This window comes from Notolabrus celidotus, chromosome 23, assembly GCF_009762535.1.
Source record: "Notolabrus celidotus isolate fNotCel1 chromosome 23, fNotCel1.pri, whole genome shotgun sequence".
Lineage (NCBI taxonomy): Eukaryota > Metazoa > Chordata > Actinopteri > Labriformes > Labridae > Notolabrus > Notolabrus celidotus.
In genome coordinates this window covers 19,626,577-19,645,432 of record NC_048294.1, presented here as the reverse complement: position 1 = coordinate 19,645,432, position 18,856 = coordinate 19,626,577, and the positions used below count along the sequence as shown (strand labels likewise).

At 47.9% G+C, this 18,856-nt stretch overlaps 1 protein-coding gene across 1 annotated transcript in view; it reads left to right on the top strand.

Moving 5' to 3' along the window:
• The window catches only part of ank2b (ankyrin 2b, neuronal), a 146,143-nt gene that overhangs the window by 118,781 nt on the left and 8,506 nt on the right, over positions 1-18,856 (top strand). Inside the window, exons 36-41 of the mRNA XM_034676911.1 lie at positions 1,587-3,629; positions 4,156-4,233; positions 4,353-4,484; positions 4,581-4,730; positions 5,324-5,558; positions 5,649-5,709. Of these exons, the coding sequence (XP_034532802.1) occupies positions 1,587-3,629; positions 4,156-4,233; positions 4,353-4,484; positions 4,581-4,730; positions 5,324-5,558; positions 5,649-5,709 (2,699 nt within the window). The remainder of the gene's footprint in view (positions 1-1,586; positions 3,630-4,155; positions 4,234-4,352; positions 4,485-4,580; positions 4,731-5,323; positions 5,559-5,648; positions 5,710-18,856) is intronic.

Genomic DNA, 18,856 nt, shown 5'->3' with positions numbered 1-18,856 from the left:
TCAGACGGGGCAGGACCCCTCAAAGAGAAAGTCTGGGCTGTTTGAGCACAAATCATCCACAACATCAAAATCTGAGAAAACCACTAAATCAGAAACCAGCCAGTCCAAACACGCGGCCAAAGCAGCGACCTCACGTGGCTCTCAAGAACGGGAAGTATCGCTGGATTCCAAACCTCACAAGAAAGCCGCCGAGTCCGCTCAGCAGGACCGAGCGAAAGACTCCAAGCCGGCAGCTGGTTCCCATTCAGAGCTCACTGAAACTGTAGACTTTGGAAATAGTGGCCTTGATGATAGCTCTGACAGCTCAAAGCATGAGGGTGTGGCAGAGTCACTAAGTGCCAGTTCTGCAGATGCAACCCCTCAGATGAGCTCCGAGGACAGTTTAAAACATGAGGGTCTCGCCACCCCCAGCACGAGCCCAGAAAGTCTCAGCATTTCTCCCCAAACTGGACAGCAGACGCCTACATCTGCCACCTCAGTTAAAACAGAAACTAAAGAGACAGAGCGGTCTGGGGACTCTGGTGTAGGGACCACTGGTGACCATCTGTCTACAGCATTGACTCTCCCTGTCTCTTCCAGCGAGGCTGCTGAAGACCACGTTACAAGTGAGTCTATATCTGTTAGGAGGAGCGAGCCTAAACCATCAAAACCTCACAAGCTTACAAAGAGAGTTTCAGAGACTGTAGAGACTTTTCTCAGCGACGATGACGAGAGCCCCGATCGTCAGCTAGACTTGCCTTTAGCTGGTTCTCTGACCTCTAGATCCTTCTTTCAGTGTCACGACAGCTTAGAGCTAGCTCTAAGGCAGGACTCAGACGCCCTCAGTCCGTTAGCTGACGACTCTTTGACGATAAGCCACAGAGACTCTCTAGACGGTAGTCCTCTCATGGATGAAAACTCCTCCCATAAGTCCCCAGACTCTATTGAACCTAGCCCTACCAGAGAATCCCCTCCTCATGACTCCTTAGAGAGCAGTCCTGTAGAGCAGAAAAGCTTCCCGTCCTTCCCCTCAGCTCTAGGTCCAGCTAGTAAACCCTCTAGCCATCCAGAGCCTTCCAAAGCCACAGAGTTCCCCCAAGATGCTTTGCGTGGTAGGCTGCTTCGAGACCATGAGGCTAGTGCTGACGATGACAGTTGTGAGCAGACATCTCAGATGACAAGTTCGGGTAAGAGTCCCCTTTCTCCTGACACTCCTAGCTCTGAAGAGGTAAGTTATGAGGTGAACCCCAAACCCCCAGACCATTCATTCCTAACTGTTCCATCCAATCCAGCTGTAATCCCTGAAGACCCAGAAGAAGAGGACACATCAGACAGCTATGAAGCTCAGAGAAAAATAACTCCAGAGGAGGAGATGTTTAAGATGGCAGCCAAAATAAAAACATTTGATGAAATGGAGCAAGACGCCAGGAGCAAAAAGAACTCTAGAAAAGAGGCCAAGATAGGGGATGACAGCTATGAGAACTTAGACTCCACCAGTGAAACTCTCCCACAAAGTGAATGTGGGCTCAGTAGACCCGCTGAAGATTCAAAGGTAGCTCTTTGTGTTGATCCCCATATTAAAGTACAACCTCCCTCTCCTTTCTCAGCAGGTTTGCATGACGGATCCCACAGCAAAGAGGTCAGGATCACAACAACAGCCCATGTCACTTCAGAGGGGCCTCACTCTGTCTCAGACCTACAGCACTCAAAAGTGGAGAGCACACAGGAGCAGAGAGACTCTCAGCCTGTTAGAGCTGATACAGACGGCTCGGCCTCGAAGGCTGCAGTGACATCCAGCGCTGCTAACAGGACTGATGAGCAAAAGGAGGAGAGTCTGAGAAAGTGGAGAGAGACAGGAGATGAGGAGGAAGGTCCAGAGTCAGGTGGTAGCAGTCAGCAGACTGGTGTGCTAAAACAAGGTAATAACGTCACAGATGAAGTGAAAGGAGATAAAAAAGCAGGAGCACCAGAGACCGGACTCGGTGCAACTGCTGATTCAGGTGAAACAGCGGAAAAGTTCAAAGCAGAGGTCTGTGTCTACGATGACACGGAAGAGGATGACGAGGCACTAGAGCCTCCCAAAACGGAGTCAAAGGGCGTCACCGCAAGGGTGGACGCTGACTCGTGGTCGGCCATGCGCGAGGATGATGCTGCGTTTGCGGCTCGCGTCAAAGAAGAGGAACAAAAGATTCTGAACCTGGTGGTAGACCGTCAGTCTCTGCAAGCGACCCCGGACACAACCCCGGGCAGGTCCCCGACAGAGGAGAGCACCCCAACCAGTGAGCCCAACCCCTTCCTGTTTCAGGAGGGGAAGCTCTTTGAGATGACCCGCAGTGGTGCTATTGACATGACGAAGAGGAGCTATGAAGAAGAGGGGGCTGGCTTTGCCTTTTTCCAAATAGGTGAACAGCCTTTAGAGGAACCTTCTGTAGAGGAGGTCATGCAAGAGAGACCAGCAGCAGAGCCTGAGGTCGGCCTCAATCTAACATTAGAGATCAAAACTGAGGAGTCTGAAAAACCGAAAGAAAAACCTGATCCTCTGCCTCAGTCCCCGCCTGAAGGCGACCAGTCAGCTTCTAAATCAGACACCTCCAAATCTAAAATCCCTAAGATGGGGATAGCAGCTTCAGCCAAACCCACAAAGAAAGATCAGACTTCCCCCGAGGCTCAGGAGGCAAAGACAGATAAAAAAGTGAATGAAGCATGTTTAGACTTAGACTCAAGCTCTCCTGAGCAACTGATTACAAATGTACAGACAGCAGAGACCACCGTTACTAGATCAGTTTACCCTGAGCAGGGACAAGAGTCCTCTGATTCATCTCCAGAGGAACCGCAGTCAGTGATAGAAGCCCCCAAAACAACAGCCAAGTCCAAACAGAGTGCATCCAGTAGTGTTAAAAAGACCCCGGCCAAAACTCAGACTAAATCCGCTCCTCAAGGGCGGGGTAAGTCCGGTATCCCCTCTCCATCTCACACTGCTCCCTCTTCAACCACTCTTAAAAAAGAGGCCTCGTTCACCTCAGAGTCCAAATCTAGAATTCCCATCAAGGCGAGCGCTCTGAAGCCCGACTCTAACGCCAAGCGTACCGAATCTACACAAGACAGAAAACTAAAGGTCCCCGTAAAAAAGGATCCACGAAGGAAATCTGAGACAGATGCGGGTCCCTCAGTTGAAGTCAAAACCAAGACCTCTTCTCCCAAAGCCAAGAGCTTCTGTGAGGGAGAGTCGACCCGGCCGTCTGCTAAAAAAGAGGGTCGCCCTCTGAGTGCTGAGTCAGCAAAGTCTAAAAGCTTCCAGTCCAGATTGCCAGTCCGAGGAAAGAGCGGTCAGACCTCTCCGGTAACGACACCGACTAAAGAGAAAATCGAGCAACAGAAACAGACCATTGAGAGCTTTGAAGAGATAGCTGACGAAGCAGCGAAACTGGTGGCGAGGTTGACGCAGGCAGAGACAGAGAAAGAACGAGAAGCTGCAGCGGCCAACTCAGACGATGAGAGCAGTCTCATTGACCCGTCAATCATAGAAAGAGAAACTTTCCCTCAGATGCAGTTCCCTCCCTCAGGAGACGTCTTTCCCATTAGACCACTGTGGGACGACCCTGTTGAGACACAGATGCAGCGAATCCCAGACGATAAAGTCCAAAGTCAAGGTATCCCCCCAGTTTAAGGGGCCATTCTCTATCTCTTTAGCCTCATTAGTGTACTGTAGCTGTAAAGGTGCTGCCTCTCTGTCTCTTGTAGTTCAGTCCCATCGTAGTTGAAGAATCCATGTGGCTGTGAGCTTTGTTTGTGTTCGTAATGATGTCTCTTTTCCTTCTATGTGTGCTGAAAAATCTCAAGATTGACTTAAAGGCTTTATGGAAACTGTAAAAACAACTAGAGGCTGAAACTTGTAAATATTAAAGAATACATGATCAGTCAAACAATCTTTGTAATGTTGATAAATCTTTAGTGACTGTTGTACATTTCTTAATCTGTAACTGGATCATTTGGATCTATTAAAACCTTCTTCATGGCGTGTTAAGTTCTTGTTTTCGGTTATAACTCCCTGATTTGATAGCATTAAACATCATTACTGTAAAATAAGAAAGCCAGTGAAGCCTTTGTTTGCGAATGTGAATGATCTGTTTAACCGTGCGGCGCTGACCGCTCATGGCTGTCTGGTGGTGTTTGCAGTAGATCCACAGGATGAGGCAGAGAGAAAAGAGCAACGGTTGGCCATTATAGCCGACCATCTGGGCTTCAGCTGGACAGGTGAGTTACACCTTAAAGGCAGTGAAGAAGCTAGCATTTCCCAGGCTCTCAAGAAGCTACATCTCAAACCCTTTGTATGTGAGGATACTTTTCTCAATGATGTCTCTTTGTGCAAACAGAGCTGGCAAGAGAACTGGAGTTTAGTGAGGAGAAAATTAACCTGGTCAGGATTCAAAACCCAAACTCACTCCAAGACCAAAGCCATGCCCTGTTGAGACTGTGGGCTGAGAGGGAGGGAAAGCATGGTACAGGTTGGTGATACATGAGGTTCATATATCTCATATAACAAATATACAAAGTAGAAAATCATGTTTAAACTTTGAAATGTTTCTGTTTTATGTCAATAGAGACAACACTGATCAAGAGACTGACTAAAATCAACCGAATGGACATCGTTCACCTCATCGAAACCAAGATAATCAAGTCCCACCAGGATGAGACGTCATCACATACCTATGCAGAAATAGAGAGGACCATAGCGCTGGATCACAGTGAAGGTATCCAGTCCGTGTACAACCTCAATTCATTAGAAACACATTTAAACCCGGACAGCAACAGCAAAACAGGTTAATGATCAACAAGTTAGTCACATGATTGGGTATTACCACTCCAGAGAGGCTGAGTCTCTCATAAGGAAAGAGAGGAAGAGGTTCATCACTTTGTGAGAGACGGCGTGAGCAAGTTCAACAGTTTCAGAATAATGTTCCTCAGAGTAAAATGACAAAGGATGAATGGATTTCATCATCTACTGTACATAATGTCATTAAAAGATTCAGAGAGTCTGGAGGCACCTCTGTATAAATGGGACAAGGACCAAAACAAAGACTGGATGGACCTGATCATCAAGCCCTCAGGCAGCATTGCATTAAAAAACAGACATGACTCTGTAGTGGAGATTACTGCATTAAAAACAGACATGACTCTGTAGTGGAGATTACTGCATTAAAAACAGACATGACTCTGTAGTGGAGATTACTGCATTAAAAACAGACATGACTGTAGTGGAAATCTCTGCAGTAACTAAAACTTCATGTCTATTTAAGACGCAGTTCATTAGTGACTCAGCATTACTTCCTGCACTTGTCGTCAGGTTTCTCTGCCCTTCACGAAGACTTCGACAGTCCCAGGCAAAGCAGGCGTACAGAGGCCACACGTAGGAGTCCAGGCTCGGGACAAGACGTACCTATGGTGTCGGCGGAGGACCTTTCCTCCAGTTTGTCGTCACTTCACGACACGTCGGGACGACAAGAGGCCGATTCCACGGCAAGAGGCCTTCTCAAAAACGCCCAGAAGGAGAAGCTGCAGAAGGAGATGGAGACAGCTTAGTAAGTTAATTCATGTGACGCCTTTCTAGCGGTCTCATCAGCGTCTATGTTTTATTACCAGCTGTGATATCTGCTTCTTTTGTTTTGCAGCTCATCACAGAGAGTGTACGAGGAACTTAGCGACACCGTACTCACAGGGAGTTATAAACAAGTAAGTCCTTTCTTCACTGTGTACCGCACCTCTCCCTACCACCTGCGATCCCATGTGATAGACCCTGTGTACAAAGGGGCACCAAAGTTAGGTGCCCAGATTACCGCCCCTCCTTACCCCACTGTTGACCCATGTGATGATGAGGGGGCTGCTGGACATGAGGGGGCGGAGGGGGGGGAGGAGTGGAGCTTGGAGTGCCTACAGAGTACTAGTTCTGGATATGACTCACAGTATCTGTCCCCGGAGCCGTGGCGAGAGTTAACCAACAGATCTCGAACAGGTGTGTGTGAGAGTCGACCGCTGTCCATGACTGATTTTGAAGACAGCTTGATTGAGTGTGATGAAGCCGAGCAGGACTTCCGGAAACTCTCGATGGAGCTTTTGGAAACCAGCGAGGTCACAGAGAGGACTGCGAGTGGACAAAGGCTTCAGACTTCAGCGGCGACAGGATCCATGCATACCGGACGAATGTCAGGGAAACACATGGATGAAGTTTCACAACGGCTCTACAAAGTACTGTACGGGTATGATGCTGACCAGAACGGATCCGCAAGTGAGAATAAACATGTAGATCCCTCAGATTCATCCACAGAGAGTGAACACAAGTCGGTGCTTGAGATCAACATTGACAAAGCCTCAGCTCCTAGTGACGTTGAAGTCAAAGCTGTACATGGTAGGAATCAAATCGAGGAAGCGTCTACTCAGGCAATTGCTGGCTTCTCTCAAGACAGGTCTACTATTCCAGTTTTAACAGTCCAAAGAGCAGAGTCCTCCAGCTACTTTAGCTTTGTTCAGGTGTCACATGACTCAACATTTGAGCTGATAGATGCTCATTCAGCAGGTGATGAGTACTCTGAGACCACGGGGGAACTTCTTATCTCAGCTTATGATCGATCACCTTCACCTGAGTATGTAACTGATCCAACCATATACCTCACAGACAGCAGGGCCTCATCTCCTCAGTCGGTGTCCTCGGTCAATGAGCTGAATTTTCTTGCCCCTGATTCTCCGGTCCCTCAGTTCAGGCCGCTGTCTCCCCTCCCGCCTCCTGCTTTCCTCTGGGAGACAGCTGATGATGGGGAGTCTCCTCAAAGGGAGCCATTATTGTGTGCACCAGGCGGCGCTACCAAGCTGCTAAAGGCAGAATCAGATGAACGGCCGTTAACTCCAATGGTGTCCAACAAAAGACCATTTGGACGACCGGTGTCACAAGACAGCGAATACAGCGATGAGAGGTCGATCTCCCCTCGGTCGTTATCTTTTGATATTGACAACAGAGCGTCATCGCCTGAGTCCGTTTTAGAATCAGTGCAGTGGTTTTTTACGTCCTCTGAGAACGTGTTCCCTGATTTCCACGAGGTGACATCATCACCTCTTGAATACCTGCTTGACGCTGAGCATTATCAACTCCTAACAGACCCCGACTTCAGGCCGCCATCCCCAGAATCTGTAGAGTCTGTAAACCAATACAAAGGTCTGTCGCCTGATTCCCCCATACCTGAGTTCAGCCACAGCTTACCTGAGTCAGCTGTGGCTTTGACAGATGAGAGATCCACCTCACCTGAGTCAGTGTGCTCTGATGTGGAGTATGGATCAGTGTCTCCAGGGTCACTTCAATTTGAACATAGAGCTGCATCTCCTGATTCAGCTGAAGATGAAGCTGAACCAGGACGTAGATCACCCTCCCCTCCATCAGCTGATTCTGTAGAGGTGCAGTGTAAACCTGCTGACACATTAGAAACTGATACAGAGAACAAACCACTGACCTCAGAGGAGAAAGTATCTGACTTTGACGATGATTGGATCTTCATATCTTCGTCTGACGTTGAAGAAAGTGCACCTTCACTGGAGTCAGGACCAGATCAAAGATTAACGCCTCCACAGGCTGCAGTGTTAGACATCAGAGCATCTCCTGAATCAGAGAAACACAAAGAGTGTGTCTCACCTGATTCTCCCACACCACCTCAGCATCATGTGACGATAAATCTACAATCATTTCAAGACTCTGTGCTGTCAGACACTAAATATAAACCTTTATCTTCTGCAAGTGATAATGAGCCATCACCTAATCGTGTAACCGAAACACCTCTTAAAGGGGACATGATGCCTGAAATAACAGTTTTAGTAGATGCAAACAGTGAAAGGCTGATTAAAACAAAAACAAACACAGTGTCCTATTTAGAAAAGTCGCTAACTGAAGAAGAAAATTCAACCTTTGTTCTTTCAAACTCTAAAAGTGAAGCTCCAAAAGCATCAGTAGAATCTGACAGCAGCAAAGTTATCAAATCACAAGCAGGTAATGAGGTTTTGTCAGATGATGTAATGACAGAGAAAGTGTTTGATGAGTTTGATCAAAGATCCTCAAAGGAGGATATTCACACTTCAAAAACAGGAAAAGCAAAATCCTCCAGAAAGAAAAAGTCAAAGAAATCAGTCAGAGCTGAGAATGAACATGAGCAGAGAGTTACGAAATACACAACAGAATCACCCGAGCTCACAATAACATATGAAAAGATACAAGAAACATCTGATTCGGTCTCTACGACAGAAGAGACACAAGAGTTTGAAAAAGATCCCTCACCGCTTCTGTCTTCAGAAGTGATATCAGACGACGTACAGTCTTCAGTCTCCGTTCAGCATCATATATCTCTGGCCGAGTTTTCAGTGCCAGGCTACAGTCTAACATACGACGCTGAACTCTGGAAGCTCATGTCTCAAATTCGTGACCCTCAGTACGCCGGGGAAACATTTGTGAGTAAGACAGCTATGTTTCAGTTTACCGGGACAGGCGCAGAGTCTGATGAGGCTTCCACTTTGCAAAGATCGCTCTCTCCTGATTCTGAAGCAGAGTACAGGCCGATGTCTCCACAGTCCTTGTTAGCGTTGTGTGCACTCAGACCGGATTCCTGCAGCTCAGGTAGATCCGTGGACAGTCAGCGAGCTTTGACACCTGACTCTCCTGTTCCTCAGTACTCTGGCTTTCTCTCTAAAGCCTCTATCTCGTACCACAGATCAGAGTCAGCTGAATCAGCGTGGTCAGACCTGGAGACTGATTCAAACGTGTTGTTCCTATGTGATGATAGACCGGCCTCTCCTGACTCAGTATCATCTGTGAACATGTACAGAGCACTCTCTCCTGACTCACCTGTCCCTGAGTTTAGACTCTTTTTACAAGAACCGGTTGTGATCACTCGATTCGATCGGACTTCCTCTCTTGACTCAGAAACGTCTCATTCAGAATTTGTGTCTGTGTCTCTGTTATTATCTCCTGAGAGCAGACCGTCATCCCCAGGCTCAGTTGATGAAAGTAGGCCACTTTCTCCTGAGTCACCCATCCCTCTGTTTGGTCTGGCTCTGTCTGAGCTTCCTGTTTGGTCTCCTGGGGAACACTCCTCATCCCCTGTGTCTGTTTATTCAGACATAGAATGTGAGGCGATGCCTTTCTCACAACAGTTGACTGAGACGAGACCATTGTCTCCAGATTCAGCAGTCTCTGGAGACGATTACAGAGGAGACTCACCGATACCTGAATTCACATCAGCACTGCCTGAAGCAGCGGCCTTCAGTTCTTATAGATCATCATCTCCTGAGTCAGCTGTTTCTGATTCTGATTACACACAGTCAAGAGAAGACTTGAGTGTGTACGAGCAGAGACCGGACTCACCAGAGTCCCAAGAGACCACAGAGAGACCGTCAGGTGATGGTAATCGGACCTTGTCCCTGAAGGCGATCAGGGTGCCGGTGTACAAACTTGTTTATGACGCTGAACTTTGGAAGCTCATTTCCCAAATCCGTGATCCTCAATATGTTGGCGAGACATTCTCAAGCAAGACGGGTGTGTTTGAGTACGCTGGTACAAGAGTGGAGTACGTTTACGAGGATTCAGGTGTGAAAGACGGGGAGTCAGAGGATGGTACTGCAGACTTTTCTGGTGCAGGTGATCGACAAACACTGCCAACAATCATCGAGGAGGAACCAGGCACTGCAATGGATGAAGAAAGGCAGACAACATTCAGAGAAAAGCAGCTCATAGGTCAGATGTATGACTCTCATTATGTAGGAGAAGCTGTCGCAGGAGCAGCCGAAGATGAAGAGACAAATGAGGAAGAGGTCCACCTTGATCAAGAGGCAGAGGACGCAGGTAGGCCACTGTCACCTGACTCTGAGGCAGAGTATAAACCACTGTCACCTGAGGCTCTGCAGGCACAGAGCGTCCTGAGGTCCCAAGAGTCACTGGACTCTATGGACAGACCTCTAAGTCCAGACTCACCTGTACCCCAGTTTTCTGTCGCAATCTCTGAACCTCTTATAGGACATCAGAGGGCGCCTTCTTCTGAACCAGAATCAGATCCAGAATTTGACCACTTTGATGTTTCTTTATTGACTGAGTCCAGGTTATCATCTCCTGGATCAGAAGCCTCCCTGAGCAAACATAGACCCCTCTCTCCGGACTCACCTGTGCCCGACTTTAGAACTGAGTTTCAGTCTCGGTCGTCAGTCTTTGCATACAGATCATCCTCACCTGAGTCGGTTACCTCAGATCTCGAGGATTCGTCTGTAATTTGTCCGTCAGAGTTTGGCATTCAAGAGAGAGCAGACTCTCCTGATTCAGTGACATCAGACATTAACACGAGGCTGCTCACGCCGGACTCAGATTCTGAATTCAGGCGAATGTCTCCTTACTCACTGATGATCACATCAGAAATGAGAGCTTCATCCCCTGATTCAACAACATCCGTAAATGAGTTCAGGGCTTTATCCGCAGATTCTCCTGTACCACAGTTTGGGCAGTACATAGAATCAGCCGTGCTAATACCTGGGAGCAGATCACCTTCACCATTATCTGTTCTATCAGACTCTGAATTTGACGAACTGGACATGACGTCCATAGAGATCCAGAGACGATCCTTCACACCTGACTCTGAGGTTGAGTTCAGAGTTCTTTCACCTGACTCCCCCGTACCTGAGTTCAGACAAGAAGTACTTTATCAAACTCTTTCAACTGCTGAATGCAGATCTACATCCCCTGACTCAGTTTGTTACTCTGATATAGATTATAGAGATGAGATATTTGGCTTATTGTCTGATGATCACAGACCTTCATCTCCTGACTCAGTCGCTTCGGGAGATGAACGCAGAGCACTTCCCCCAGACTCACCTGTACCTCAGTTTGTTGTACGAGTAGTGGAACGTTTCCCATCTTTTGTCGGATTCAGGTCTTCGTCTCCCATATCCCCTACATCAGATGTTGAGTATGCACCTTCCATTGGTTCCCCACTCAATGCTGAAGACAGACCAGATTCCCCAGAGTCTCCAGAACCGGAGACAGAGGAGAAACCTCTGTCATCGGACTCTGACTCAGAGTACCAGCCTCTTTCGCCCACATCAGTTATGTTCTTGTCAAATTACAGATCGTCCTCTCCTGAATCCACGAGCTCCCTGAATCAGTTCAGACCTCTTTCACCAGAATCTCCTACTCCAGATTTTAGACAGGTACTACAAGAATACATAAGAACTAACGTGGGATACAGATCCATGTCACCTGAGTCAGTGTCTTCAGATTTGGAAGCAGAACTTGACTTCTCTTCATCCATGATAATTGAGGATCGACCCTCTTCTCCTGAGTCTGTAACATCTCTGAGACTCTCCCCTGACTCCCCTGTGCCTGACTTTGGTTTGCAAGAAACGTATCCAGAGTTTGGTGATTACAGGTCGTCTTCACCTGGATCAGACGCTTCGGAGACAGAGTACTCTCCTCTCTTTGCACGGATGTTTGATTTAGAGGACAGAGCAGAATCCTGTCAGTCCTGGGTGTATGATTCAGATCTCAGATGCTTGTCCCCTGACTCCCCGTTGCCTGATTACTCTTGGCGTGTACTCAATGAGACTTTACCGGCCATGTTAGGGGTGAGATACAGATCCACTTCACCTGAGTCAGAATACATAGACGAGGACTTAGAGACAGATTTGTGTTACCCCTGGCTCTTTGAGGTCCGAGCAGCCTCTCCTGGATCAGCTGTATCCGAAGAGGAGCTCAGACCTCTTTCCCCAGACTCACCCATCCCTGAGTACACACAGGAACTACCTGATTCAAACATGTCCTACATGAAATTCAGGTCTACTTCACCGGAGTCTGTGTGGTCGGATTTGGAAAGAGAGATAGAGTCATCCCCATTTGGAGAGGACAGACCCTCTTCTCCTGAGTCTGTAGCATCGCTGTGTAAATACAGACTTTCTCCTGATTCCCCTGTGCCTGACTTCAGATCAGCATTGCTAGAGATGAATCCAGAGTTTGGTGCTTACAGGTCGTCTTCACCTGGATCAGACGCTTCAGAGACTGAGTACTCTAACCTCTTTGTACAGGTGTTTGATTCTGAGGACAGAGCAGAGTCCTGTCAGTCTTGGGTGTCTGATTCGGATCTCAGATGTTTATCCCCTGACTCGCCTCTACCTGATTACTCTTGGCGTGTACTCCATGAGACCTTACCGACCATGTTAGGGGTGAGATACAGATCCTCCTCACCTGAGTCAGTGTCTTCAGATTTGGAAGCAGAACTTGACTTCTCTTCATCCATGATAATTGAGGATCGACCCTCTTCTCCTGAGTCTGTAACATCTCTGAGACTCTCCCCTGACTCCCCTGTACCTGACTTTGGTTTGCAAGAAACGTATCCAGAGTTTGGTGATTACAGGTCGTCTTCACCTGGATCAGACGCTTCGGAGACAGAGTACTCTCCTCTCTTTGCACGGATGTTTGATTTAGAGGACAGAGCAGAATCCTGTCAGTCCTGGGTGTATGATTCAGATCTCAGATGCTTGTCCCCTGACTCCCCGTTGCCTGATTACTCTTGGCGTGTACTCAATGAGACTTTACCGGCCATGTTAGGGGTGAGATACAGATCCACTTCACCTGAGTCAGAATACATAGACGAGGACTTAGAGACAGATTTGTGTTACCCCTGGCTCTTTGAGGTCCGAGCAGCCTCTCCTGGATCAGCTGTATCCGAAGAGGAGCTCAGACCTCTTTCCCCAGACTCACCCATCCCTGAGTACACACAGGAACTACCTGATTCAAACATGTCCTACATGAAATTCAGGTCTACTTCACCGGAGTCTGTGTGGTCGGATTTGGAAAGAGAGATAGAGTCATCCGCATTTGGAGAGGACAGACCCTCTTCTCCTGAGTCTGTAGCATCGCTGTGTAAATACAGACTTTCTCCTGATTCCCCTGTGCCTGACTTCAGATCAGCATTGCTAGAGATGAATCCAGAGTTTGGTGCTTACAGGTCGTCTTCACCTGGATCAGACGCTTCAGAGACTGAGTACTCTAACCTCTTTGTACAGGTGTTTGATTCTGAGGACAGAGCAGAGTCCTGTCAGTCCTGGGTGTCTGATTCGGATCTCAGATGTTTATCCCCTGACTCGCCTCTACCTGATTACTCTTGGCGTGTACTCCATGAGACCTTACCGACCATGTTAGGGGTGAGATACAGATCCTCCTCACCTGAGTCAGTGTCTTCAGATTTGGAAGCAGAACTTAACTTCTCTTCATCCATGATAATTGAGGATCGACCCTCTTCTCCTGAGTCTGTAACATCTCTGAGACTCTCCCCTGACTCCCCTGTACCTGACTTTGGTTTGCAAGAAACGTATCCAGAGTTTGGTGATTACAGGTCGTCTTCACCTGGATCAGACACTTCGGAGACAGAGTACGCTCCTCTCTTTGCACGGATGTTTGATTTAGAGGACAGAGCAGAATCCTGTCAGTCCTGGGTGTATGATTCAGATCTCAGATGCTTGTCCCCTGACTCCCCGTTGCCTGATTACTCTTGGCGTGTACTCAATGAGACTTTACCGGCCATGTTAGGAGTGAGATACAGATCCACTTCACCTGAGTCAGAATACCTAGACGAGGACTTAGAGACAGATTTGTATTACCCCTGGCTCTTTGAGGTCCGAGCAGCCTCTCCTGGATCAGCTGTATCCGAAGAGGAGCTCAGACCTCTTTCCCCAGACTCACCCATCCCTGAGTACACACAGGAACTACCTGATTCAAACATGTCCTACATGAAATTCAGGTCTACTTCACCGGAGTCTGTGTGGTCGGATTTGGAAATAGAGATAGAGTCATCCGCATTTGGAGAGGACAGACCCTCTTCTCCTGAGTCTGTAGCATCGCTGTGTAAATACAGACTTTCTCCTGATTCCCCTGTGCCTGACTTCAGATCAGCATTGCTAGAGATGAATCCAGAGTTTGGTGCTTACAGGTCGTCTTCACCTGGATCAGACGCTTCAGAGACTGAGTACTCTAACCTCTTTGTACAGGTGTTTGATTCTGAGGACAGAGCAGAGTCCTGTCAGTCTTGGGTGTCTGATTCGGATCTCAGATGTTTATCCCCTGACTCGCCTCTACCTGATTACTCTTGGCGTGTACTCCATGAGACCTTACCGACCATGTTAGGAGTGAGATACAGATCCACTTCACCTGAGTCAGAATACATAGATGAGGAATTAGAGACAGATTTGAGTTCTCCCTGGCTCTTTGAGGTCCGAGCAGCCTCTCCTGGATCAGCTGTATCCAATGAGGAGCTCAGAGCTCTTCCTCCAGACTCTCCAATTCCTGAATTCACACAGGCACTGCTCAAGTCCATGGTTTCTTACCCAGCCTTAAGATCTTCTTCTCCTGACTCAGTGTGGTCCGATATGGAAATAGAAATGGAGTCATCCGCATTTAGAGATGACAGACCCTCTTCTCCTGATTCTGTAGCATCTCTGAGTAAATACAGACTGTCTCCTGATTCCCCTGTACCTGACTTAAGACCAGCTTTACTAGAGATTAATCCAGAGTTTGGTTCTTATAGGTCATCTTCACCTGAATCAGACGCTTCAGACCCAGAATACGAGCCTCTAGTTTCACAGATGTTTGATTTTGAGGACAGAGCAGAATCCTGTCAGTCCTGGGTGTATGATTCAGATCTCAGATGTTTATCCCCTGACTCTCCTCTACCTGATTACTCTTGGCTTGTACTCCATGAGACCTTGCAGACCATGTTAGGGGTGAGATACAGGTCCACATCACCTGAGTCAGAATATGTAGGCGAGGACAGAGAGACAGATTTATGTTCCCCCTGGCTCTTTGAGGATCGAGCAGCCTCTCCTGGATCAGCTGTATGTGATGAGGAGCTCAGACCTCTTTCCCCAGACTCTCCTATCCCTGAGTTCACACAGGCACTTCCTGATTCAAACATGTCTTACATGAACTTCAGATCCACTTCTCCTGAGTCTGTGTGGTCAGATTTGGAATTTGGTTCGTCTTTCCCAATTGTCTTGGAAAGCAGACCTTCGTCTCCTGGATCACTAACATCCTCCAGACTTTCCCCTGACTCACCAGTACCTGACTTCAAACGACTACTTTATGAAACACCTGCAACTGTGTTTGAATGTCGCTCAGCATCACCCGAGTCCACATGTTCAGATGTAGAATACATCGTCCTGAGTCTGGTTTCTCCCGCTCATGACCTCAGACACTCCTCACCCGGCTCAGGTGCTTCTGATGAGTTCAGGGCTCTGTCCCCAGACTCACCTGTACCTGATTACACACCTGATAATGTCATTGTGAACGATTTCTTTAGATCCTCGTCTCCTGAGTCGATTGACTCGGACGTAGAGTACGCTTTGAGTGAGTTTCTGATGTCCAGGAAGTATGATGTCGATGATAGAGCGGATTCCCCTGAATCTTTTGCATCAGACGTACAAGACAGGCCGCTATCGGCCGAATCCCTAACAGAGTACAGACCCTGGTCGCCTGCAGCTTTAGAGCTACTTAGTGCCATCAGATCAGAATCTCCTGAATCCGATCAATCCCTTCATGAACACAGGGTGCTGTCTCCAGACTCGCCTCTCCCTTGGTTTGCACGAAATGTTCTTGAGACGAGGAAACTTGAAACACACTACGAGTGCTCATCCCCAGAATCGATACTCTCAGATATGGAGGGTGATCTGGCTTCTTATGACGCAGAAGTCACAGGTGTAAGACCTCTAACACCTCAATCAGATGATGAATGCAGACCTCTTTCCCCAGAGTCCCCCATACCTGATTTTACGAAAGCGTATATTGAAGATGTCTCAACTTTGAGAGATTTATCACCTACTGAGTTTTCAGATTCAGACGACATGTCCCAGACTTTTGACCCGTTTTATGCAGAGGACAGGCCGGCATCACCTGAGTCCGTCGAGTCAGACCAGAGCTCATTAAAGGTGGTTTCCAGTTCCTTAGTAACTGAATCAAAAGCTCAAACTGAAATAGACAGCACAGTTTTAGCTACAGCTGAAGCATCCTCCTTAGCAGAGGACTCGGTCTTCATGGTAGCAGAGTATAACCTCATCTATGATGCAGAGCTCTGGAAGCTGATATCTCAGATACGTGATCCTCAGTATGCAGGAGAGACATTCAGCAGTAAGACAGGGTTCATGCAGTTTATCAGCAGCAGGATCGATACTGCTCAAGACATCGAGCTCAAAGATACCTGTGCCTCAGATCCACCCTCAGAGGGGACTCAACTGTTCACCAGAGCAGACACAGAGACAGTTTCAGAGGTCATATCAAACAAACTAGCTTCAGAGTCTCCTCCTCCGATGGTTGAATCAGCTCCTTACAGGCAGGCCGAGTACACGTTTGAAGAACCTGCACTAACAAAGTCTGACGATGACTGGGTGGTTGTGTCAGTTTCTGATGAAGACATTGATGAAGCACGTTTGTCTCCAGATTCCCTGACAGGGTTCAGACCCATTACTCCTGACTCAGTCACGCTGGAGGCTCGAGCATCGTCTCCTGAGTCTCTCACATCAGTCAACGAGTTCAGGCGACTCTCTCCAGATTCTCCTCTACCTCAGTTTATGACGGTGCTACCTGACTGCGTAACGTTCCTGAGATCAGGCTCATCATCACCTGACACTCTCGCATCAGATGTAGATTATATAACAGATTTAGACTACACAACATCAGGACATGTGGAGTCTTATAACAGAGCGTCGTCTCCAGAGTCAATGCCTGAGTACAGCGCAGAGAGGTCCTTGTCTCCAGACTCTCCAGTCCCACAGTTTCCTGTCTCTCTGGACGAGTTCACCACCACACATCGGACATCATCGCTTGAATCGATGGACTCAGAGTCAGAGTGCGAGCTCATGGTGACGTCATCACGAGTTACTGAGTCTGACAGACCATCCTCTCCTGAGTCCATCTCATCCGTCAATGAGTTCAGACCGCTGCTGCCTGACTCTCCGGTACCTGAGTTCATGAGGATACTGTCCTCGTATTTTATGGATGCTACCTTCGTGGATAGATCCTCCTCGCCCGTGTCGTTTTCTTCGGACTCTGAGTTTGTTGCGTTGCCAATCGATTGTTGGATCGACGACAGCCCGCGGCCACTGAGCCCTCAGAGTGTTGATTCAGATGATGAGGTCGGCTTTTGTCCTGTGATTGATCAGATAGTCTCTGAAGCTGAACTGTTGAGTCATGCGACACCGCCTTTATTGCCTGATCAGCTTCCATCAATACTTAATGAAAACCAAATGACTGATGAAACAGATTTAGATCCTGACTGGGGAGAAATGAGTAGATCTCAAGCTGAAGTTCTGTCGTACGATGAGCGGATACTTTCTGCCCATCCTGTTTGTGAGAACGAGCTTCCCGTGAAGGTTTCGTCTGTTCAAGAGGCAGAAAGAAAGGACACGAAGATCCTCCTCACGAGTGTTGGCGAACTCAAGAGCACAACAGACCCACACGGGGTAAGAGAGCATGAAAACCAAGCAGAGACTCACGTGTTTGAGCTAAACTCTTCTAACCTGTCACCTGGATGATGGAAGTAACTCTACCTTGATGAACTAACAACACAACGGACTGACGTTAATGCCTCATCGTGTGGTTTTTAAGTTAGTCCAGATTGAGTTTGGAATGTAAATTTATAGGTGTGATGCTCGGAAGTTTCTGAAGTTGCATGTCTTTGCTTTATTTACTGCTCTTAACCACAGAGATGTCGGCTGGGTAGAAATGAAGTGGTCGTTCTTTTAACCTGGTGGAGTGTTGAAGTCTCTTTAACGGTGTGAACCAACCAGATCTGCAAATATGTGGATGTTTAACTTATTTAGACCATGTTGATATTTGCTTCCAGGCTCCTCTTCAGACTCCAGGAGAAACACACTTTCACACAGACAGTGAGATCTTAAATAATCAAGATGTCAGTAAGTTAACTGAACACATCAAGCCTTCGATATCAGTTCCTCTACAGCTACCCGACAAGAACTTGTACACGACACACCGGGCTGTCACACCGGTTCTACGTTCATCTGAGAGAACATCATGCCAAGCCTCGGACACATCACGTGACCACTCAGAGTGGGAACCATCATTGAAAACGTCTGACTCCAGTGAGCTCTTCTCACCCATGTCCACTCAGTTTCTAGTGCCTCCAGATTATGAAGCAATATTTTCAGGACATCAGACTTTAAGAGTTTCTGAATGTAGCCAACCCTCCTTGGACGATCTGAGCCCATTGTCTCCGGTGTTCAGTGACTCCTTCTCAGCCCAGGTCGCGAGTGAATCCAAAGAAGAGTCTGAGAAAGAAAAAGACTTTGAGTTTTCTCCTGGCTTTCAGAAAGTCCTGTCAGAGTTTGAGAAAACTGTCACAGAGTTTGAATCAGACGATCAGAAAGTTCCTCCTAAAGCTCTCAGTAAAGGATCGGAGTCTCCGCAGCTTTCTGAGTCCGATGTGGAGTTCTATGACTGCAGACAGGCGCTTTCTGACTTCTCTGACCCGGAGGATTTAAAGCTGGATCATGAGATGATCTACCACATCTCTGAACCCCCATCTCCTCTGCCCGGGACCCGCCTAGATTTGAGCCTTGTGAAAGGGACCCCTCAGCTAGCCGCCCACCCGTTCCTCCGTGTGGAGGATTACAAGCGCTTCTCCTCTGGCAGTGAGAGTCTCGGTGAATTTGCGTACGACTCGGAGGGTTCACGAGAGTGCCAAGCAGACGGGGACATCCCGGTGTGTGAGGAGCTTCCCTCCAGAGATCAGGAAGAGTATTATGATGACGATGACTTCCTGGGACGGGTAAGAGGCTGAGCATGGCACAGTGCTGCTCCGAC